The 23,672-nt window shown below is 36.4% G+C and overlaps 2 protein-coding genes and 1 pseudogene across 3 annotated transcripts; all 3 read right to left on the reverse strand.

Moving 5' to 3' along the window:
- Nucleotides 1-4,202: 4,202 nt before the first annotated feature.
- On the reverse strand, nt 4,203-9,398 carry LOC18421823 (Pentatricopeptide repeat (PPR) superfamily protein). Its single transcript, XM_011622316.3, has one exon. It carries the CDS (start codon nt 8,854-8,856, stop codon nt 6,673-6,675), a length of 2,184 nt encoding a protein of 727 aa, XP_011620618.1. The 5' UTR covers nt 8,857-9,398; the 3' UTR covers nt 4,203-6,672.
- On the reverse strand, nt 4,404-5,523 carry LOC105420081 (nuclear pore complex protein NUP35 pseudogene; annotated as a pseudogene).
- Nucleotides 9,399-14,229: 4,831 nt separating the features above from the next.
- Nucleotides 14,230-20,335, reverse strand: LOC18421822 (putative pectin methylesterase CGR3). Of its 2 annotated transcripts, none has more exons than XM_006826619.4 (7): nt 20,142-20,335; nt 19,680-19,846; nt 19,413-19,452; nt 17,857-17,895; nt 16,092-16,466; nt 15,340-15,395; nt 14,230-14,758 (listed from the first exon to the last, which is right to left on the reverse strand). In XM_006826619.4, the coding sequence occupies exons 2-7, from the start codon at nt 19,803-19,805 to the stop codon at nt 14,606-14,608; spliced, it is 789 nt and encodes a 262-aa protein (XP_006826682.1). In that variant the 5' UTR covers nt 19,806-19,846; nt 20,142-20,335; the 3' UTR covers nt 14,230-14,605. The 2 variants fall into 2 exon arrangements, with proteins under 2 accessions (XP_006826682.1, XP_020518263.1); XM_020662604.2 differs by having other exon boundaries at nt 19,960-20,150.
- Between the last annotated feature and the right edge of the window lie 3,337 nt (nt 20,336-23,672).

The raw sequence follows: 23,672 nt of genomic DNA on the forward strand, positions 1-23,672 counted from the left end.
AGAAAATTGTTGTGGGAGTATTTTGCTCTTGATACAAGTCTGATAAAATTCTTTCAAGTCAAACACCTTCACATACGGCACTTATTGTTGAGATGTCTTCGACTTCTGCTGATGATAGAACCACATTACTTTGCTTTCTTGATGATCACGATATCACTTTTATACCGAGGCAAAATATATAGCCGAAAGTGCTTTTTCGATCATCAATAGAACCTACAAAATCACGATCAGAAAATCTAATAAGATTAGTATTATTTCCATAAATATATTTGATACCGTATTTTTTGTTCTCTTGATATATCTTAAAATCTTTTTGGCTACAGCACTATGCAATTTGAACCTAGAACAAATGTTGACTGTATGCACAATATCTGGCCTTATATTAGTCAAATAAATTAAAGATCCAACCAAGCTTCGATAAATCGATGCATCAACTTTTCCTACACCATCATATTTTGAAAACTTTTCATTCACTGCCATTGGAGTATTCACTGACTTGCAATTTGACATTCTGAATCTTTTCAAGAGATCTTCAACATATTTTTCTTGAGATATAAAAATTTATCTATCTGATTGTCTTATTTGGATTCGAACAAAATATTTCATAATTCCCAAATTAGTCATTTCATATTCTTTCATCATGGCTTTTTTAAATTCTTCCATCATTTTTTTGTTTGTACCAGTACAAATCAAATCATCAACATAAAGGCATACAATTAGGAAGGAATTTCCACTTCCCTTTTTCGTATAAAATGAAGGTTCACTTGAGTTCCTTTCAAATCCATTTTTCCAAAAATATTTATCAATTTTGCTATTCCAAGCTCTTGGAGCTTGTTTTAATCCATATAACATCTTTTTCAGTTTATAAACTTTTTTTCCATTTTCTTTTTTAATAAAACCCAATTGTTGTGCAACATAAACTTCTTCTTCAAGTTGTCCATTCAAAAAAGCAAATTTTACATCTAACTGAAAACCTGAAATATTTAATTGGGCAGCTACGACCAAAACAGTTCGAATGGTCTTCATTCTGGCAACAGGGGCAAAAGTTTCATTAAAATCTATTCTAGATTGTTGTGAATAGCTTTTTGCCACCAGTCTAGCTTTATGCTTTTGAATGGACCCATCTTCATTATATTTAGTTTTGTAAATCCATTTCAGACCAATTATTTATTTCCCTTTTGGGTGATCTATTAATTCCCATGTATTATGTTTCTTTATAAAAGAAATTTCTTCATTCATGGCATTTAACTAAATTTTTTCTTTAGTTGCTTCATCAAACTTTTGTGGTTCCCTAGAAAAGAAATCAACATCACATGATTCATAAATATCTGAAAGCGACCTTACTTTTCTGATAGGCGTATTTGAATCTGAAGAACTTGAACTTGGACTTCCTTGTGTTGGACTTTCTTGACTTTGACTTGAAGGGCTTGGATCTAGACTTTTATTTGAATCATCATTTTCTAAAAAAAAATTTTCATGGCCAGAGTTTTCATCCCAGTTCCATTTACTTTTCTCATTCGAGATAACATCTTTGGAAGCTACCAATTTATTTGTGTTTTGGATTGTGAAGACGATAAGCTTTTGAAACTTCATTGTATCCAATAAAGATATATTTTTCACATTATTATCAAATTTTTCTTTATCTTGAGAGGTACTTTTCCCATAAGCAATACATCTAAAAACTCTGAATAATTTACTTCTGGTTTTCTCTTATACCATGCCTCAAAAGGTGTTCTATTTTGGAGAGATTTTGTAGGAGACCAGTTCAGAATATAAATAGCAGTATAAACAGTTTCAGTCCAAAATTTATTAGGAAGATTCTTATCTTTCAACATACTCCAAGCCATTTCGACTGTTGTTCTATTTCTTCTCTCTGCTACTCCATTTTATTGTAGAGTATATATTTTTGTCAACTCTCTTCTGATTCCATTCTTTTTGCAAAAATCCAAAATTCCTTTAATATTAATTCTCCTCCTAAATCTGTTCTCAAGGCTTTAATGGAAAACCACTTTGCTTTTCTGCATCAACTTTAAACTGAGTAAAATTGAAAATGCTTTTGATTTTTTGGCCAAAAAATATACCTACATCATTCTGCTATAATCATCAACAATTAAAAGAAAATATCTTTTCTTATTAAAATTTTCTGCGTGTGTCGGTCTGCATATGTCTGAATAAACCAGTTCCAATGGAGCTCTTGCTCTCTAAGATGACTTTGAAAATGGCAACCTATGTAGTTTTCCATAGATACACCCTTCACATATTTTTCTTTCTTCATTTATTGGTAGTAGTCCAATTACCATACTTTTTTAATTCATCAATTTCAAACCTTGAAATTTAAATGCCCAAAATCTTAAATGCTACAAGTAAGATTTATCATTATTTTCAGAACTCAATGCATAATTTTCACATGACAGCATCACCATAAGAAAAACCTTACTTGGGGTCATTTTCACCTTGGCTATAGTCTGTTTATTTTTCTTATAAAGAATCACACATTCATCTCTATTGAAATTGACTTAATATCTTTTTTCATTAATTGACCAGTACTTAAAAGATTTTGAGTCAAGCCAATAACATAAAGTACATTAGAAATTAATTTAGGATTATCTTCTTTTGGTTTTACTGCAACTACTCCATTTTCCTTCAACATTTTGAAACTTCCCATCACCGAGCTTGACTTGAGAAGTGATTTTTTCATCTATCTCAACAAAACTACTTTGATTTCTTGTCATATGATTGCTACAACCACTATCCAAATACCAAATTTCATGTGAATTTTGTTGAACATTCATTCATGAATAAAATATATGGCCTGTATTATTATTTTACTCGGAAAAATGTACTTCATTTTTTTGTATTTCATTTTTTATGTTGAAACCAACAATCTCTTTGAGAATGATTAAGGTTCTACATTTTTTACATTTATATCAGCAATCCTTGGATTCAAGCCCTAATTTTTTACAGTAAGATTCAGATTTACCTTTTCCATCTGGAATTCTGTGGCTGTTGAAAATTATTTCTTCCTCTTCCTTGGCATCTAGAAAACTTTTGTCTTCTGCGACTTTTTTAATAATTTTGAAATGTCCCCCTTTCTTTATTTTCTTCAATATTTTTCTTTTCGAAAATTTTCATTTTTGACTGAAAAGCTTGTTTTATATTCTAGTTTGAAAATCTATTCATTCTTTGCTCATGTGCTTCAAGAGACCCATTTGATTCTTGTAATGAAAATGTAGATAAATCTTTTGACTCTTTTATGGTAGCTACAACATGGTCAATCTTTCCAGGCAAGCTTCTCAAGATTTTCTGAACAATTTTTGTTATCAGTAATATCATCTCCATAACATCTAATCGGATTTATTATTCCAGCAACTCTAATAAAAAAAGTTCTGAACAACTTCACATTCTTTCATCATCAAATTATCAAATTCTCTCTATATTTATGGAGTTTGATAGAAATCATTTTTTCAGATCCCTAAAATTCATTTTTCAAAATATCCCAAGCTTCTTTTGATTTTGAAACAATTTTTATTCTAAAAAAGATATATTTACTTACAGCTTGTTGGATGAAGAGAAACTTTTTTGCATCTCTTTTTTCATTTTCCTTGAATTCATTTTGCTTTACATGTGACCACAAATCTGGTACTACATAACCTTCTTCAACAATATCCTACAGATCTTGTGAGATAAAAAGAGTCTCCATTTGGAGACTCCATGAGTCGTAATCTTCTCCATCTAGGATGGGTATTAGATTTTGGGTATAATTGACACCCGGGGTTGATGCCATAGGTAAAGTGGTCTTTTAGGAAGCATAAATTTTGCTCTCATACCAAATGTTAGAAATTTGCAAGAGTGTTGATATAATAATTTGATTGAAAAATAGCAAAGAATGATAATAGTGGTAAAGATGAAGCAATATTCATTCATAAAAAAATTCACTATTAAAAATATATGACGCGTTACAATGATATAGTGTGATCTTTTAAACATTTGACACTTCTTTTTTGGCTCTTTTTTTTTTTTTCTTCATACGCCCTTGAAGTGATATGTGAAGTTGGTTTTGCCACCGCCTTTCTTTCTCTTTCTTAATGCACCGTCTTTTTTTAATGTTAAAGTGAAGATTCTAGACAGAGAGAGGAGAAGCAGTGATGGGTTGTAAAGTGAGAGAGAAAAATTATTATTTTAAACCGATAACGTACCAATTGTTTTGAAAGCAAATCACATGACAATTGCATTGAATCAAAATCTCTCTGTCACACAAATTGAATCATAACAACAAACCCTGGAAAGGATCTCACCTTCGGTTGGCGACTACAAATGCCATCTCTCTCTCTCTCTCCCCTTCTAACTGCAACCAGAATTTCCACCTCCCTCCCCCACAACACACTCAATATCTAACATACATACACAATCTACATCTGTCCTCAAATTCCAATGCAAAATTTAAGTTAACAGATCCAATCCAAAAAGACAAGGGAGAAAGAGACCTCATCAATGGGTGCCCAAGAATAGCGCTCATTCAGATGCCAACACTATATCCATAATTTTTCGGACGACCGACTGTGAAGGCGAAGCAATTGCCCCGGCATTATGCTGATTTCCATCTTGTGACTGCAAATAATAAGGTCGGGACGAGGGGGCTCGGAGCTGAGCTCCTACCTGAAGAGTGAGGGGGCACAACCATAAAGGCACGGTTTATGGGCTTGTGACTTAGACCTTGCTCTGAACAGGGTCCAATAGCTTCACCCCAACAATAAGCAACCCATTTATCTGCATTCCATTTTTCTCAAGAGCTTTCTGGGCATCAAATCAGTTCTGATATAGGATATTTATCCAATTAGCATCTCTTGGACCTCGTACACGCTTCAATATTATGCCACACTTTTCAACTCTCGTAGAACCCAATTGGTATCTCCAGGGGAAAAACCAAAAACTGTAACCCATTCCTCCTCAGCTAAATCACCAACAGCACACTATTCCTCTGTAATTCAGGCATTGCAACCTCTCTAGGGGATGGAAGAGTAAGCAAAGCAACAGTTTGTTGTTGTACTTCAACAACACCAGTAACAGGTGAACCCCTCCCCTTCTCCACGCCACTAATGACCTCTTTTGGAAGTGACCACCAACCAGAACCAGGTGTCATGGCATATGAACTGGTGGCCTCAGGTGACCCATTTACCATTTTCCCCTTCATTGAGGAGAGGGTTGGGGTATGCTGTACGGACCCATTTATCATTTTGCCCCTCATTGGAGAGGGAGAATCTCAACCAGAGGACCTGAATTCAGGTGAGGTTGGGTAATCGACGATACTGGGTTCCGGTGAAAATTCGACTCGATCATCAAGGGTAAAAGAGGCGGAGGGGGAGGGTCGGCACCCCTAAAATTTTCTTTCCATAGAGCTGAAACGGCAGCTGCTTGCCCAAGGGTCGAGAACCTCCCCTTTTGAGTGGATATGGGACAAGCCAAATCCCTAAACAACAAGGATTGCTTTCCAGTTTTTGTACTTCTTTGAGCTGAAGCACTCATTTTTTTCTCTCTAGGTTTTGCAGGATTTCAGGTATATTTAGGTGAAAGAATACTGATTTCAGCTTGATTGCAATGGTGGAACTGTTTCTCAGCTTTGGGAGATTTGCTTCTACGCTATTTGAGCAAAATAGAGACCCTGGAAAGTGAAGCGAGTACGCTAGGGTAAAGTTGACAATACCTTCGCGAGAATTCAGTATGGATATGTGTTGAAATGGGGAGGACACTAGGGCAAAGCTGAGAAAGTAATTGACCTTTGAGATAATTGAGTATGGGAATTTCTTGAAATGGAAAAGCTGATGTGATGATCGAGAAACTCGGGTATGAAGATTCATATAAGTAAACAATGCCTTGGACTGAAACAGATGCAGAACAGAGATGGAGAAAACGAAGAACGTAATGTGAGAGAGACGGGGATGAAGAGCTCAATACCTAACTGTTTATGTCGAGCTAGTCCTTCACTCATGCACAGCTGAAGCTTGCAAGAGGAATCAAAGCCAGAGAGCAATTGAGGTTGCAAAAACAAAATTACCAGAAACAAAACCCTGAGAGAGAGAGAGAAGGGGGTGGGGTAGGGGCCTATAATAGAATTTGATGACAAAAATGTAAGAAAATGGCAGAAGCTGGTAAATGGTTTTCATTGAAAGAGGACAATAGCTTTGGAATTTAAGATAACATCCTTATTAAGCTGAGCAAATGAGAAGCAACTTGCCTGCCCAAAAGCTATGCCATCACAAGCTCAAATTCAAATTAGAATTGTGAATGACAGTAATCACTATAACACATGCTTATTAATGTGAAAGATCATCTTCTTACAAGGCCAAAGTCAAGCAAGGCATAGGTTAGCCATTTACCTCTACCCTGTGATCTTTTCATAGATCTGTTTTTCTTTTCTTTTCTTTTTTTCTGAATCTGTTGACTTTGTATTAAGTGAAAGAATCTTTTCATAAATATTTTACATGAAGGCCAGTAGTAGGAATCAAACTAGAGATGTCAGAGTACAATTGTAAACACAGTAACCATTAAGTTAGATGATTACTCCCAATGGTCCCCATTATCAGTAAAACCAGAACCTAGTGTGAAAGTTTTAAGGACTGACAGGCTTATCTTGCACATAACTCCATTCTTAAAGCCTTGAATAATGTCTTCCTGTCACCAGTAATCACCACAAGAACATCTCCCCTCCTTGAAACAATGGAACCTATGTGCATCCCTGACTGTAATCTCCCTCTCCACAATCTTTGACATGAACTTAATGGCATTGTGGCAATCCCCACAAATTCTAAGGTTCTTCATCACCATTATAGGCACTCCAACCCCTGTGCTCATCAAACCAAAGGCCACTGCTAATTTCTCACTGTGGTGCCTAAGCCTTCTCTCTTTCTCTACATCCTCCTCCCTTGCCAAAGCCCACCTCACGTTGGGTACATACCCCGAGTCCCTCATCTTCCCTGAAATACTCTCCAAAAAATGATAAATCTTGTTGATCATGGGGTGGTAAGAATCCTCACTGACAAACACATGTAACTTGTTCTTCACCTCTATCCAACTACACCCAGGCACTTTCTTCACTGCCTTGTCCCTCATCATCTTCCTGACAGCCGCCACCTCTTTCCATTGCCTGGCCTCGGCGTGCATGTTCGATAGCATCACGTAGCCGGCCGCATTCTGTGGCTCAAGTGCAATGAGCTGACTGGCAGCCTCTGCTCCCAGCTCGACATTTCCGTGGATCCTGCATGCTCCTAGTAGGGCTGCCCACCCCGCAGCTTTTGAGTTAGGCTCGAAGGGCATATTCACAACGACATCTCGAGCCTCCTTGAGCCGGCCAGCCCGGCCTAAGAGGTCCACGAGGCACGAGTAGTGCTCAAGCCCTGCCTCAATGCCATAGTCTCGAGTCATGGACTCAAAGTAAGTTATGCCTTCATCCACTCGTCCAGTATGGCTGCATGCACACAACACCGAGAGGAATGTGACCTCTGTAGGCTTGATACACCACATTTTCATGCATTTGAAGATCTCGAGAGCCTCACTTCCTTGACCATGTTGGGCATAACCACCAATCATTGCATTGCAAGACACAGCATTGTGCTCTGGCATCCTATCGAAGAGACAGCGCGCGTCAATGAGCCCACCACATTTGGCGTACATGGACACAAGTGCATTGCCAACAGCTAAGTGGCACGAGAGATGGGGCTCATATCGAGCCACCAATGCATGTACTTGTCGACCTTGCAAAGGGGCCGAGAGATCAGAACAGGCACTAAGTATGCACACTAGTGTGCAATCGTCAGGCTCAAAACCCACTCTTAGGAGCTCGCGAAAGACTCCTATAGCTTCCTCTGGTCGCTGATTTAGTGCAAAACCCATAATCATCGTGTTCCATAACACAAGATCTCTACATGGAATCAAATCAAAAACTTTATACGCATCATTTACGCAGCCACACTTTGAATACATATCGATCAAGCCACTACCCACATGACAATTGGAATCAAACCCACTCTTGATTAATAGGCCATGGAAATGGCGCCCACCATTGAGATCCTCCAAGTTTGAGTAACATGTCAACACGCTGGCAAGCGTGTACATGTCAATTCGCACACCCACCCTCACCATCTCCTGAAACAACCCCAAAGCCTTGAGCCCACACTTATGTTGCCCATAAGCCACAATCATCGCATTCCATGAAACCTCATCTCTCTCCCTCATCTCCCCAAAAACCTGAATACCATCACCCAAAAGCCCACACCCACTATACATAGTGATCAATGCGTTGCTCACTGATACATAAACTGTGAGCCCCAAACACACACCAAGCGCATGCACCATCTTTCCCTGCCTTTCACTAGAACAAGCACTAATAGCCCCTGAGATCATGAACCCATCAATGGTTTCATGGGCATCTATCACGGTGGCGAGCAAGCCAAGAGCTCGGCTTTCATAGCCCATGCGCGCATAACCAGCAATGAGGGTGTTCCATGAAACTACATCTCTTTGGGGCGTTTCATCGAACAGTTGGCGAGCTCTATGTACCAGGCCTTCATTCACATAGGCAGCGAGCATGGCATTTAGAGAGAACGCGTTAGGCCAAGGGATTTTGTCAAAGCAAATACGAGCTTGGTTCAGGCGGCCGCACTTGGCGTAGAGGGAGACAAGGTGGTTGAATACAAAGAGGAGCGATGGTGCAGTGGGCAAGCGGAGAAGCCGCGCATGGAGGGCGAGGCCGCTGCGGAGGTCGCGAGCGCGAACGCACTCGCGAGCGAGGTGGCGGACGCGGTTGATGGCGGAGAGTTGGTGGAGGAAAGGGGAGAGAGCAGCGGTGGTGCTCTGGTTCATGGGATGGTGATGGTTTCACGAGAAGCATTGTTATCGATTGTTTAGAGTGCGGTTGTGTTGGGGTTTTGGGGTTGGCCTTCTGTCTACATTATTTTTGGCTTCTTTTATGGAGAGAGATTCCAAGTCCATGGCCCTTCCTTGGCAATGGGATTTTTACATGTAGATTGATTTATGGGCTTGCTTTAGAAAAGCCAGGGCCATTGATGTAATGTTTATGGGCGGTTACTTTCTCGGAGCTTTTCCTTTTTCTTTTTTTCCATTTTTTTTTTTTGCCAATATGAGAGCAAAGGCGAATGGCTTTCTATGTGTACCTCGTTTGGAAAGATTTAGATTTTGGAATAATGTTGGCAAGAAGAAGACCTATATGTGCTTTCTCTTTTTTTTATTTAAGAAAAATCTCTTTACAGGTTTGCAGCCTCGCCGTGGCAATGGATCCGAGACCCAACGTCCAGACCCGAATTGGGTTCAAGTATTGCTCCAAAAATTGAACCTAGTGGGTCGGGTCCGGATTCAAATATTGAACCCAAACATTATTGGGGTCTGGGTCCAGGTCCATGTGGATCCGACCTGGACTTGAGTTGTTATTTACATAATATTTAAATAAGGATGTGGTTTCTATAAGTATTTTTTTTTTTTTTGATGAAAAGTACTTGTATTATATATTCCCCCACTCAACTATTACAATCTAAAAAACCAAAGAAACTTACAATATGAAAAGGAAAAACACAAACTAAAACATCTATCCAAACTTTTCAACCACCAGATTGTCAACAGTCACCCCCAGCTTTGATAACCCATCTACCTCCATAATACTTTCCCGGTATATATGTTTCACACAACATACAAGCTCCTTACAGCAATCATTCACTTCATCGATTAAACTATGAAATTTCCATGGGTATTCAGCCTCTTTATTTAACCATTTCACTATATTTAAATTATCACCTTAGATCTACACAGGTTTGTTCAAATCCTTGACTAATTTAACCCCCTGTAAAACAGCTCTCAACTCGGCTTCATTCGCAGGTACAACTCCTATAGACCCATGAAATTTCACTTTGTCATCCCGATCTCTTACCATCCCTCTTATACCTCCCTGACCAGGGTTTCCCAAAAACACCCATCGAAGTTTAGTTTAATCCAATCAAAGCTAGGCCTCTTCCATAAACCTAACTTGATTTTCTTATCAGATTTCTCTCTAATTAACGCACTAAGATCGTACATCACATCTATTCTAAGTACGCCTCACCATATTTCATTAATGCTCACAAGCTCTGCAACAGACACATGAATTTTTTCTATCAGCTCATTACAATATAGACTTTTATTATCAAAACTTCTTCTATTCTGCTCCTTCCATATTTCCCACGTCACCGTAGCCCGAACCATCTTCCAGATAATTTGTTCCTTTTTCCCACCCCTGCAATCAACCAATCTCCTAAAAGACTGTCAATCCTCAAAGGACAATCGCCATATAATTCCACCCAAACCAACACCCATCTCCAAATCACTTTAACATAAGAGCAAGACAGAAACAGATGATTGATAGATTCAGCATCCTATTTACATAAGATACAAAAATTTGCTAGAATATGCCCTTTCTTTCTTAACATATCAATAGTCAGAATTCTACGAAGTTTTCCTAGCCATAACCAAGCATGAATCATTAAAGGAACAGGCCATTTCCATAATTTCCCTACATCGTCATCAGACTATCTAACTCTATCATCAAATAGAAGTTTGTAAACAGAACTCATCGTAAAACATCCACTTCTACTTGGTTCCCAAATAACTGTATCTGAATTTTCAGGACAATAGAAAAGACTCTGTAATAGGCTTAAGCAACGCATATATTCATCTATAATTGTTTCATTAACTCTTCTATAAGAGCAAGTTACATTCCTGCTTGCAGAAAATCCATTTCCAGACACCATTTCACTGACCATACAGCTCTTGGTATTTGTTTTAGCAAACAAATTAGGAAACTGAGATTTTAAGTCATTGTTCCCCAACCATTTCTTATGCCAAAACTTTATTGTATCACTCTTCACAACAATTTTTCTAAAACTACTGAGAAATAAAGGCATGTGAGCCAGAATACCTTTCCAAATATACGAAATGCCTTTTGTGTTGGACCCTTTGGCTACCAAACCATGATTCCTATCTTCCCCATAATTTCTCCAAGGATTTTCCTCCAAAGTTGATCTTTTTCCTGTGCACTTCTCCACCACCATTTGGCTGCAACCTTAAACAATCCAATTATGGCACACCTTCAAATTTTATCATAACATATAATTTTGGTGTAAAAAATTCTTAGGATTATCCCAAAATCTGTTTTCATATCTAATTATAAACTTTTAAACTCCAAAAATGGTTAAAATCAAGTAGATCTATAAACATATGAAAATATTGAAAATGAACGGTCTAGATAATGTATTGCAAGATGTACTATTTCTGGGACTCAAAATATCTTCTTTTCTTTTCTTTTCTTCTTCATATTCATACATCTCATTGTGGAGATAATCAATTAGAGGGTTTTTCAATGAAAACCACATTTTCTAATGGATTTTTTACATGCATCTGTAATTCTACATTTTAGGTTGAAACCTTAGATAAACTTTTCCTTTAACTAAATAAATATAACTATATAGTGATATAGTGATCTAGATCACGATTTGAGGTGAAGCTTTACTTTGTTTTTATAAAGCCTAGGTTTTGCATAAACTTCATCCTTTATTTAATGTAAAAGTACAATGGGACGCACATCTACATATGTGTTCCGTGACACAACTAACATCCATCTCAAAGATGGATGTTAAAAGGTGGTGGTTAGCACCATCTACAAAATAACGGACTAAAAGGATACATTGTAAATTGTTATTTTTTATGTTTAAAATATTTATTTTCTTTTTTGTATTCACGTTCATCGTGATATAGATTGTCAACCCCAAAAAAATTTGGATCCAAAATGCATCACTAATAAGGATTTTGGAGAGAGGACCGACTCATAGAAACCTTGTCCCTATTTATGAGTTTGACTCGTGTAAATATATGTCCGCTCGGTTTTTTTGAGTTTGACTCGTGTAAATATATGTCCACTCTTCATGATACATTTCTTAGAAGGATTTTGGATCTAATCTCTTAAGAATATATAATCTTGGAGATCATAAAAGTTTATATAAGGTTGAATCCTTAAAATATAGAATCACAGATGCACCTTAAAAATCTATTGGAAATGTTGTTTTAATGTTGAAAAAGCACTTTAATCAATCATTTCAACATCAAGATCTATGAATATGAAAAAAAAAAAAAAAAGTTTTTGAATCTAAAAAATAGTGCATCTTGCAACACATTATCTAGACCGTCCATTTTCAAGATTTTCATATATTTATAGATCTACTTGATTTTCACCATTTTTGGAATTTAAAATTTTCTAATTAAATATGAAAATAAATTTTAATATAATACTTAGAATTTTTACAACAAAATTACATGTTATGATAAATTTTTAAGGTTGGAAACTTATAGAAACATCACCCAATAAATAGATTATAAAACTAAAAATGATAATTTTTCAAATAAACTTTAGACCTGTATTTATTTATTTATTTATTTATTTTTGGGGGCCGGGGCAGGGGGGATGGGTTTAGACCTTTATTTATTTTTATTTTTATTTTTTTTTTGGGGGGAGGGGGGGTTAGACCTTTATTTTTTTTATTTTTTAGTTTTTTGGGGGGAAAGGGGGGGTGGTTTAGACCTTTATTTATTTTAATTTTTATTTTTTTGAGGGGAAAGGGGGGAACAAGTCCACTCATACTCATCCGAGTAACTTGTCTCAGGCCAGGTCCAAGTCTGTGGCGCGAGTGTTCTTAAACATTGGCATGTTCTATGATTTCCGATTCTTCTCACTGAACCTTGTTCTTTGTAATTAGGAGACGCTAAATGAAAAAGACTTCAGTCTAAACATTAAAATAGATCGACAAGTTAAGCCACCTACTAAACTGGGTCACACTTGAACTACTAACTGGGTCATAAGGAAAGATATAAGGATGCATGGAAAGGAACAAGAAAGAAAAGAAAAAAGAAATGGAAATTTCGGGTAGTTCAGCAGTAGAAATCAAACTTCAGGAGTAGTTTCGCAATCGTCAACACCTAAACAATCAATCCCAAGTATGTTCTAATACGCTTCATCTTTGGGTTATAGAAACATGTCATGCCCTTCAAATTCTACAATATGTCCTTCATGCTGAGCAGCATCAAATTAATTTGCTTCTCACTTGTTTGATCTTTGAAGTTTCCTGAGCATCCAACTAAGCAAAATAGGAATGAGGCGTGAAAGAAATGGTTTGATGTCTTTCCTTTCTTGCATATAAATTTCATGGAACTTTATCCCATCTCTTTCACACAATATGAAATTAGCATTGTCATATACTTGAAAAGTGCCCTTAAAAAGTATGAAATAGTTCCATTGATTAAGAGCTAGTTTACCATGAAACTAATTCACATTAACGACCTCAAAAATCAAGCCTCAAGCTATGTCTTCTATAATATTTGCCAAATTTCTTTGTAATTTAAAAATTTACCATCTTTTATGTTATCCAGGTCCAATGGGAATGGGTGGCTCTACCCTTACCCCTCATAAGCCACATGTAATGAACAAATCAATGTATAAAACGAGTTTTGGATTATCATTTATCATCAGTTTAAAATACTAGGGTTCTCAAGAAGAGCACTTTGATCCTAAAGTAACTTGGATGGTTTTCTGCAGGAATTCACAACTCATAAGTTCGTGGTTTCTAATATATATTGAAAAAAAAAAAAGTGTCATGTAGCATATCAACCATGTTAGAATGTATGTCATATACTTGGATAGTGACAAGATAATGCACTGAAAAAAAGACTAATGCGCTCTTGCAGGAGAATTTTTTTTTTTCTTATGTTCACCCCTTTTCTTTTCTTTTTCTTTTCTTTTGACAAAAATCACTTACAAGTAGTCTTAATAAAATAATTATTGCTTCAAAGAAAATAAAACTAACACATCCAAGATCTTAAAAAACCTTGCTGACATTAAACCAGTTTTTTTTAAACAAAGAAAATATCCACAATCCTTATGTTTGGAAATATAATGACAATATAATTAAATATGACAAGAAACAAAAAGAGAGTTTCGGAGATTACCTCAACCGAGCTTATCGCTCACGCATATACATGCAAAAATGCACATGCAGATGCACCCAGGGTCCTCCAAAAAAAAATAAAAAAATAAAAATATAGAAAACCATTGGGCCTGAGCAACAGATACTGTCCATGGCAGGTAATAAAGCATGATAGATAGAAAACTTTGCTTATCAAAAGTATTGCTTATCAAAAGTATTGCTTATCAAAAGTAATCTTGATTAATCAGTATCTAGTAGCCAAGAAAGAAATTTCCTTATGTTTCACTTTTTGAGTGACCAATTTCACCACTTGAGTGAAAACCCTCGAAAGTTCCCAAAACTGAATTCAAAGAATATCTACATCTATTCAACTTAAGAAAATCTTTCTTCCCTACCACCAATCGGTACCCTTTTTCGGGCTCAACTCCGCTAAACCCTAAATAATAAAACATGTGCTAACCAGACCCCACTACACATAACAAACAATGCTACAGGGTACTCTTTCGATCGAGTACCCAACATAAACCTTCTCTTCCATAAGAGGGTGGCAAAAGCTTAAAACATGCCTGTTTTCTTCATGGAAGAGGCAGGCGTTAATGGTCTGGACTCAGATGAAATATTTGGCAGCTCGGCTTGTATGCCTTTTTGTTCAAAACCTGCTCAAACTTCTTGGCAACACTGTCATTCTCCTGAAGGCCTGTTTGCACAAAATAACGGATCCACCAAGACTGGCTTCGCAACTTGGCCTGCCAAAGTAGCACACTATATATGGTCAATACTGCTGCAAAAGGGGATCTCTCTCTCTCTCTCTCTCTCTCTCTCTCTCTCTCTCTCTCTCTCTCTCTCTCCACATTTAAATGAATGGTTGAATGTGTGAATCTTGCAGTCCATTCTTTCATTATATAAATGAAGGGCTCAGTGTTCTTTTGTTGCATAGATCTAAGTTTCAGAGTCAAGCTAGGCTCCATCATTCCTATTCAAAGAAACAAGTTTAGTCTGGCCACCATAGCACCACATTATAGTAACCATTAGCAAAGTTGAAAAAACGAATTTCTTTGGGTATGGACTTCGGCACTTTATAGTACTAGTTCTTTAGTTTGACTTTGAGAAGACAAGCCTTTGTAAACAAATTGTTTAAACAAATATGTGATGTCCTAGCTTTGTTGTGTATAAATGGCCAATGACATCACAAAAAATAAGTTCCGAGGTTCAGCATCAATAGGAATTTAACATTGTAAAGGAGTAAATGTTGACTTGTAATCAACCACATTCCCCCGAAAGTTAAAGCACAGGCAAAGGAGACTTTACAAAAAGTCACAGCACTTACCGGCCGCCCAAACTTTGATAGTTCTACACCTTTAGCTCTCTGCTGACCAGGATAACCTTCAGAATAATACCCATCACAAGTCAAACAAAAGAATGATAACTTGCATGGGGAAAAAAACAAGGACATAATATCCAACTAGAGACAATAATAGAACTCGAAAAAAGCACATCCACAAATAATCTCACAAGTAAATACTTAACTGTACATAAATATTCCATCAATCTAACAAACAAATGAAGAAAAAACACAGCCATTTCCTTCCTTTAAACTAATAATAGGGCCAACTACTGGGTAGAGACTCACGACAGCTCCTTTTTGTCAGTATTTTAACCAGGATAACTTCTCCATATTATAACAAAAATGCTTAAGGATATACAAAGCAAGTAAACAAGGATAACTTTTCTGTATTATAACAAAAATGCTTAAGGATATACGAAGTAATAATCCTCCCCATGGTGCCATAAGTTCTTCTCTTCCTTAAGGACAATACTTATCATTAAAGGGCTATAAAGAAATTGTAAGGCCCAATACAGCAGGTTAATAGTCAAGATTGCATAATCCCGAATCCTTTCCCCCAATCCCCAACACATTGACAAGGAATATAAAATACAACAAGTACTCCTAAAAATGATCAGGTCACTAATTATTTATAAAGTTTTTTGAAGTTGACCTTGCAAATTTATAAGATAATTATGCTCTAAGAAACTTCTAAAGATATTCCATAGCAAATGGATAATCATATGGCTTCTTACCAGCAAATAGAACAAGCCCATCTTCAGAAACTCTGGCAAGTTCAGGAAGGGTCTTGTTAAGATATTTTGGGGATAAGTAGTCTAGCGCATCTGACACAATAACAAGGGAAAATGATTTTTCCTTGTAGGGTAGATTAAACTTAATATCAGCTAGACGCACGATGCCCTTGCGCACAAGACTCTTGCAATTATCATTGGCATCCTCAAGATCATATGGTTCCACACCCCAAGCTTCAAGATCATCTTCCTTCAACAACTTTGAGACCACTGCACATGTATCAGGGCCAACATGCAATACTTTACGCATACTCTCACCGTATACTTTCCTCATAAGAGGTATAGCTCTGAGTACTTCTGCAGTGCATGAAGTGTCCCCTGCACAATGGAGATTTTGAATATCTTTAAAACCAAAAATAGGAGAACTGTCAAGAAAATTGCTTAAGAATCAATGGTTTATTTATCAAGAAGTCAAATGTCATTAAAATGTAACAGCTCACCAGCTATCAATATTGTTTTGCATAGAACCACACTTTTGTGTAAAATTGAAAACATTCAAGAAGATAGCACAATTGCTTGTCTGCAGGGGTTTGGAATTGCAATATTGCATAGGTTCATCCAGAATCAAGCCCCACTAGGTCATGGTCACCAGGGCCTTAAACATTTATAATTTCTTAGAAATGTTCTCCAATGAGATACTAACAAACTTCTGTGACTTGTGAAGGGAGAAGTTAAAATATAAAAATAAAACAATTTTCCGTCTTTTCTTTTTTTTTAAAGGACAAGCTTCAAGTGTCTAACCCTTAATCTACCACTCACAAACCACGATTGCCTACCACAAGCATAAAGCCTAAGGGACACCAAACAGACTGTCAGCAGAAAATAAGTTTTCATAGGTAATGGGCAAGGAAGACAGGCAGGGATATGTATCAGGCTGCTTATGGTCAACTAGTTATTAAGATTGTAACGGAGCAGTCTGGATGTGTGTAGAGAATCTACTGTGCCTTTGTTCTAGACTCTTCTAAATTTTGACAAAAACCAATTAGGAAAGCAGTCATGGAAAGTGAAATGAAGAACATTAGGGATACATTGGTGAAATTAAATGGTTGCCAGCCAAATCGAATAGTGGACAGCACGAAAGCAAAAGCTAGATCTTTCCTCATTTCTGTCATGGTTTGCACGTCATACTTATCTGGTCATTTATCTCTTTAAAAGAATTTGTGAAACAAGCCAGGTTGGGTTAGTAGTGTTTCCCTGTGGATGCAAGCTAATGTTTAAAAAGAACACATGTTTAAAAAGAACACATGAGCTCGCTATTTCAATTAGATCTAATTCGAACAAGCCCATAATAAGACAACAAAGTAATCGAAAGCAGTGAATTGGAGTCTCCAATTTCCCACAAAATCATTATTAATCGTTGGATGTGAAATTAACATGTAATGGTCATTCATTGGGCACAAAGTCCAAAATCATTATTAATCGTTGGTTGAGAATGTGTCATTCATTGGACACAAAGTCCAAAATAATTTTTTTCGCAAGATTTATTGTGACCTCTTTGTACCGCAAGTAATGGTCTCATAGTATACAATCCCTATAAATAAATGAAAATCTCAAAATCCATTATCATGTAATGTCTAAAATCAATTAACATGTACATAATGTCTCACTTGTGCTATATTTTTCTAGACTAATAAGACTTAAGTGCACTGAAAAGGTATATCAAGAAACAAAACTCAACACAAAGTGATACATATCAACATATATATACCTCCATCCTTACTCAGTGCCTCTCGATCACTACTAGACCCTGTCATGAAAACAGCATCACATCAGTCACTGCCCCACAGAATACACACCCAAAACACAATTTTCTAAAGAACAAACACCTTTTCTTTACATAAAAGTTTAACAACCCACAAACATACCCAAAACAAACAACTCCCTTACGAAAAGCCAACCTTTTTACATAAGTTTTAAGAACTAACACTTAAACGACATCAATAGATAGCACAAGGAGCAAGCGAAATCCAACAATAAAAGAATCTTAGTATTTCTTTTTTCTTTTTTTACTGTTCAAGGTCCATAGTATTCAATTAACGATATCCATCACTATTTATGGCGATCAGAAATTGTAATTTTCCCATTTATTCATGGATCAAAATGCCCTTGCTTTCCTTTTCCTCTTTTGTATGCATTGTTTGAAAAATCGGGTGACCTAACCGCTAACCGCCTGGTTAGATCGGAACAGGCCAGTGGTCAGTTCCGGTTTTAGTAATCAACCGGTATTAAAAAAATAAAAATAAAAAAGTTGTATAAATTCCCAAATATAAGGAATTTGGTTTGCAATGCATTTTTTTAATATTCTTTACATTATGGTAAAGATAAAAACTTGTTTTTGTCATTAATACTCACTTTAATTCAAAAACTGTTTCACTAAAATCTATTTTTTTCATTAATTTTCAACTTCATTTGAATGTGTTTTGTTTTAATTATTCTTTATATGTTTTTCATATTGTAGTTGATTTTTTTTTGTACGTTTTTTATTTTTTCAATATTTTTTTGACCGCCCGGGACTTGCCCGGTTAGAACGGTTGAATTGGCCGGTTTACTGGTTAAGCCGGTTAAACCGCTTTCGGGCCGGTGTTCGCAAAATGGACCCAAAACGGTTAACCGAACATGGGCCCAGAAGTGGTTTAACCGGCCAAACCGGTAAATCGGCCGATTCAACTACTCTAACCCGACAAGTCCCGGGCAATCAAAAAAGTGTTTAAAAAAATAAAAAAGATACAAATACAAAATCCACTAAAATATGAAAAGCATATAAAATGACTTTGAAAATTAATTAAAAAACAGATTTTAAAAAAGATATGTGCCTAGGGTATTTTTAAAATTTTCTTAAAAAGATGGGAAATATAAAAGTAAGTATTAATTACCAGAATAATTTTTAATATTTACCATAATGTAAGGAATATTAAAAAATGCATTGCAAATCAAATTCCCTATTTTTGGGAATTTATATACATTTTTTTGAAAAAAAATTTTAAAATACTGGTTGATCACCAAAACCACCACTAACCGGAACCGGCCAGCGGATGGTTCCGATCTAACCAGGCAGTTAGCGGTTAGATCGGCCGGATTTGCAAACACTGTTCCGGGCCCATGTCCAGTTAAGCATTCCTGTTCAATTTTGTGAACACTGTTCGTATGTCTTGATTTTGTGCTGTTTCAATATGATCATTTACCGTACAAGTTCAATAGATTTATTTATAAAACAAAATGAACATGGGTGTAAGATCCAATGCAGTTTAGACGATTGATGCAAACCTGAACCGCTATAAGAGTAGCCAATAAGAAGGAATGCACCCTGAAAATCCAGAAAAAAATAAATCAATAGAAAGTCATCCGAAGAAGTAAAAAGAAACAGAAAAAAGAAGAAGAAGAATAAGATGATGAAAAAAATGTAATTAAAAATTAAAATAGAAAACAAGGCTTCAAAACAATGCAATAAGAAAAAAGAGGGAAAGATCGTGCGCGCATGTGTGTGTGTGTGTGTGTGTGAGAGAGAGAGAGAGAGAGAGAGAGAGAGAGTACCACGAGTATGAGGCCAACTGATAGCAATGGAGAAGACCGCGATTTTTGGTGCAGAGCGCTAGCAACTGGCAATGAAGAGCTCTCTGCAAACCTCCTTGCATTAGGGTTTACTTGCCTCCTCGACATGGCTCCAATCTCTCCAGCAACAAATCAGCCCTTCACCCTAACTACACAGACCAAATTCAACAAATAGGCAAGCCAAAAATCAGATCAAACCAGATCAATTAACCACTAAAAGGATCCAGCATTCTAAGCAAAAATAACCAGTATTTTCTCTCACTACGAAGCATAATCAAAGTTCCTAAAGAAAACGTTTGCATCATGGTGGATCCAGAGCGAATTCCGCTAAAACTCCCCCAAAGACTACAAACTACAACCAGTTTAGCTGATCTAGGTCATCAAAAAGCACAAAAAGAAGCAGACATTTGCAGAAACCATGAATGAGTTTGACAGAAACCTTACATGGTAAATGAACGCAAAGACATTGCATATATGAATAAAGAGCTAACTGAGTCTGGTTAGGGTTTCAGAAAGTAGTGGACCACGATCTTTAATGGCCCTTTTCGCTAAGGCTCTGTGAGCTACTGCTTATGCTTCTCCCCTTTACAGCCAAAAGCCAGATTTCCTTCTTCTCCGGATTATAATATATATATATACAAGAGAAGGGATCTGGTTTTTCTTTGATTGAAATCAGATTCGTCAAAGAAGCTGTTTAATTTAGAGAGAGAGCTTTGATTGAATTCAGATTCGTCAACAAGTTGTCTTAGAGAGGAGAGAGAGGAATGATATCTGGAGAGAGAAAGAGAAATGAAATCTAGAGAGAGAAAGATCGGCGCATGAAAGGGACTTTCACTGCCACGCTTTTGTGTCGGCAACATGGAGCGCTTAATGACACGTGGCATTAACAACGGACGGCTGTGATGAAGCCCGGCTCATTTCCCTACAATCAAGATGCTTGGGGAGTTCAGTAACTTGAATGATGATATTTTTGCCGAAGACTGTCCATCATCAACCATTTTTAACGGTGATAAAACCATTTCTACATAAGCTGGTTTTGAAATTGTTTCTCTGCGCAGTAATTATTTATGGAATAATATGTCATTATTGTGATTTTTTTTTTGTAGTGTTAACAAGATTTCATTAAGACCTGTCATTATTGTGACATTTGCTCAGGAGTATCAAGAGAGAGAATCCAAACATTGTTTATCTGACATATGTTTATCAAAAACTTCAGCCAAAGGGTGAAAAATGGATGTTTCCATGAGATCATATCTCTAGGGTGTGTTTGTATAAGGCTAAGGCCTTAATCAATCAAAGTAAGGTGTTAAAATATTATTTTAGTCTAAAAAAATTTTGTGATGGTCTAAAAGTTTATTAGACTGATGGTTCAAAAGTTTATTTTCATTTAATTATAAATTTTAAAAATTTTAAAATAGTATAAATCAAACAGATCTATGAACACTTGAAAATCTTGAAATTGTCAGTCTAAATAATACATTACAAAATGCTTGAAATCTATTTTGTCTCGTGTCCATACATCTTGAAATCAATGTGTATTAAATTGACGGTTTTTCAGCATTGAAACAACCTCTTTTTGATAAATTTTTTAGATGCACCTTAATTTGATTGTTTAGGGCCTGGCCAAACTTTTTTCCATATCGTTAACCACTTCAAAGATTAAACATTTAAGAGTTTCCCAAGGGCATGAATGTTCATAGGATAGGCACTTACTCAGAGACATGTGCCTATGATCCTCTAAGCACAATCGCTTGCTTAAAACGTTCAGGCACTTTTTAATTTCTTATTAAAGTTCCACCATAAAAATGATTAATATCACTTAAATTCCCACTTCCAGTCAGTGTTTAAGAGCATAAATGTGTCTTATCCAAATTAATATTTATGATACTCACAACTATAAGAAAGTAATCCAGGTATTTGTTCCCCTTAAATGCAAACATAAGTTGTACAAGAGGAATATGGTGTTCTTTCCCACATTTATTTAATTGATCAAACACAAAGTCCAAACGAAAAAAATTTAACTTTATAACACACTTAAGAGCCAGTTTGGATGTCCAATAAAAAAAAATTTGTTATTCATAAAAATTGCAAGTTTTTCAAATGGCAATTGAAAAAAATGTAAAGTCTTTTTTCTATTCTTATAAAGTCGTTTGGGTGTTACACGAGGATTTTATTTTAGCCCGCAATATGGATTTGTATTACTCTGTCACAAAACCCTCCCCTCACCAAAATAGTCTCCCCCTCCTCCCCTCTTACCTCTCCTAATCTCTTTTCTCTCTCTGCACATTTTGGTTCAGTGTATTAAGCTTACCCTCGCTCCAAGTATATGGTTTTTGTTGATTCTAATGATCCCAGGGTTTTCTGCGAGAACTTATCCATCTCTGCAAATTTGGGGTTTGGCTTATCTTTTATGAACGCTGGGGTTCTCTCTCTCCAAAAAATTCCATCAAATCAAGCAAGAAATAGAGAGACCCAAATCCAAAATGGGTACCTCTTGTTTTGTTACAGTGACCACATATTTTTGCTCCAAATCTCTTGCCCCTCTATTTGAGCTCTCATTTTTTTTTGTATTCACAATCAAAGTTCCCTTAATCAATTTATTGGCGGAAGAAGAAGAGCCATCTTTTATCGGATTTATGAGCTTCACCTTTGATGAAGCATTTCCCTTGCTTTATGAAGAAGCCATGACCCACAAATCTCATCCCAAATCCCTATTTTCTCTCACTACAACTTCGAGAGAAAAAGTGGATCCTCGAGAGAAAAAGTGTTGGGCTCAAATCAAAGATGCAGCTAAGCCTCACCATGACCAACTTCCCCTCCTTCCTTTCAAAGGAAACAAGAGAGAGAGAGAGAGAGGACTACAACTGGGGATTAAATATGGTAACCTTGGCTTCAACCTTGAATCAATCATAGACTCTAGTCGATACAAATGCTTGGTGCCACCAAACCATTAACAATACCAAATGAGCTTCTTAGAGAGATAGAGAGCGCGAGAGAGTTTGGTAGCAGGGTGCTAGAGAGAGAGTTGGGTTTCTGATTTGCAATTAGAGAGAGCGAGAGAGAGTTGGGTAATGGGTAAATAGCCAGAAAGCTGGGTGTGGGGTTTGCATGGGTGTGAGAAGACCGCACTTTCATCCAAAAAAATTCAAGTCTAACTTGAATTGTTTTGAATGATAACTTTTGCCTTGACACGAGAGTAGTTTTTCTTTCAATCTAAAAATCTAGCAAAATCATGCAGTTATCCAAATGGTTCAAAGTCAATTTTACAAGATTTTTGGATTTCAATTTTGGGTTATCCAAGCTAGAACTAAACTGTCAAATTTTACATTTGATGGTTATAAGCAATTGTGACCTCTTTGTACAATCGATATGTCAAATTTTACATTTGATGGTTATAAGCAATTGTGACCTCTTTGTACAATCGATAAATTGTCTCATTGTATACACTCCTTTCTTTTATTTGTCATAGCAAATGTCACAAACCCGGCGCCTGACCCCTACCGTACTAGCCGGATGGCGATGGAGGGCAGGATCGCGATCACAGCAAAGCTCATAGAAATCAATCTTAACCCTTTGGACTAAAGATTTTGATTGTATTCCAATACCCAAATTTAGTTGTCTACATATGCATTATGAGGTTTTTCTCCTTATGTATGGCCATTTTTGGTCCCCCATGTGAAGGACACAGAATTTAGAGAAAAGGTTTATTTCATAGCTGAATTTATGCGAGAAGCTGATTTTATCCGTTGATCCAAGTTTGTTTTGAACCAATGACAAATTAAAGGGACAACGCCATATTACCATTGATTTGTGAAAAGATTTCTTCCTCCCTAGGGCATACTACCTATTTTTCTCTCGGGTAAATATAGATACTTTTTGGATCTCAAATTTTGGGATATAATCTTTACAAGCCACATAATAATCTCCGCAAACAAATTCCTCAAATAAACTCTCTATGTACAAAAAATTTTGAAA

The sequence above is a fragment of the Amborella trichopoda genome, chromosome 12 (genome assembly GCF_054954075.1).
Source record: "Amborella trichopoda isolate Santa Cruz 75 chromosome 12, AtrichopodaSantaCruz75HAP2 v2.0, whole genome shotgun sequence".
Taxonomy (NCBI): domain Eukaryota; kingdom Viridiplantae; phylum Streptophyta; class Magnoliopsida; order Amborellales; family Amborellaceae; genus Amborella; species Amborella trichopoda.

What these genes read in the sequence shown, in the direction of transcription:
- LOC18421823 (XM_011622316.3), bottom strand. Translation starts at nt 8,856, where the DNA reads ATGAACCAGAGCACCACCGCTGCTCTCTCCCCTTTCCTCCACCAACTC.
- LOC18421822 (XM_006826619.4), bottom strand. Translation starts at nt 19,805, where the DNA reads ATGTCGAGGAGGCAAGTAAACCCTAATGCAAGGAGGTTTGCAGAGAGC. An exon ending in CAGTTGGCCTCATACTCGTG is followed by an intron (nt 19,453 to 19,679) that starts GTACTCTCTCTC and finishes CTGGATTTTCAG; the next exon opens with GGTGCATTCCTTCTTATTGG. An exon ending in CTACTCTTATAGCGGTTCAG is followed by an intron (nt 17,896 to 19,412) that starts GTTTGCATCAAT and finishes TTTTCATGACAG; the next exon opens with GGTCTAGTAGTGATCGAGAG.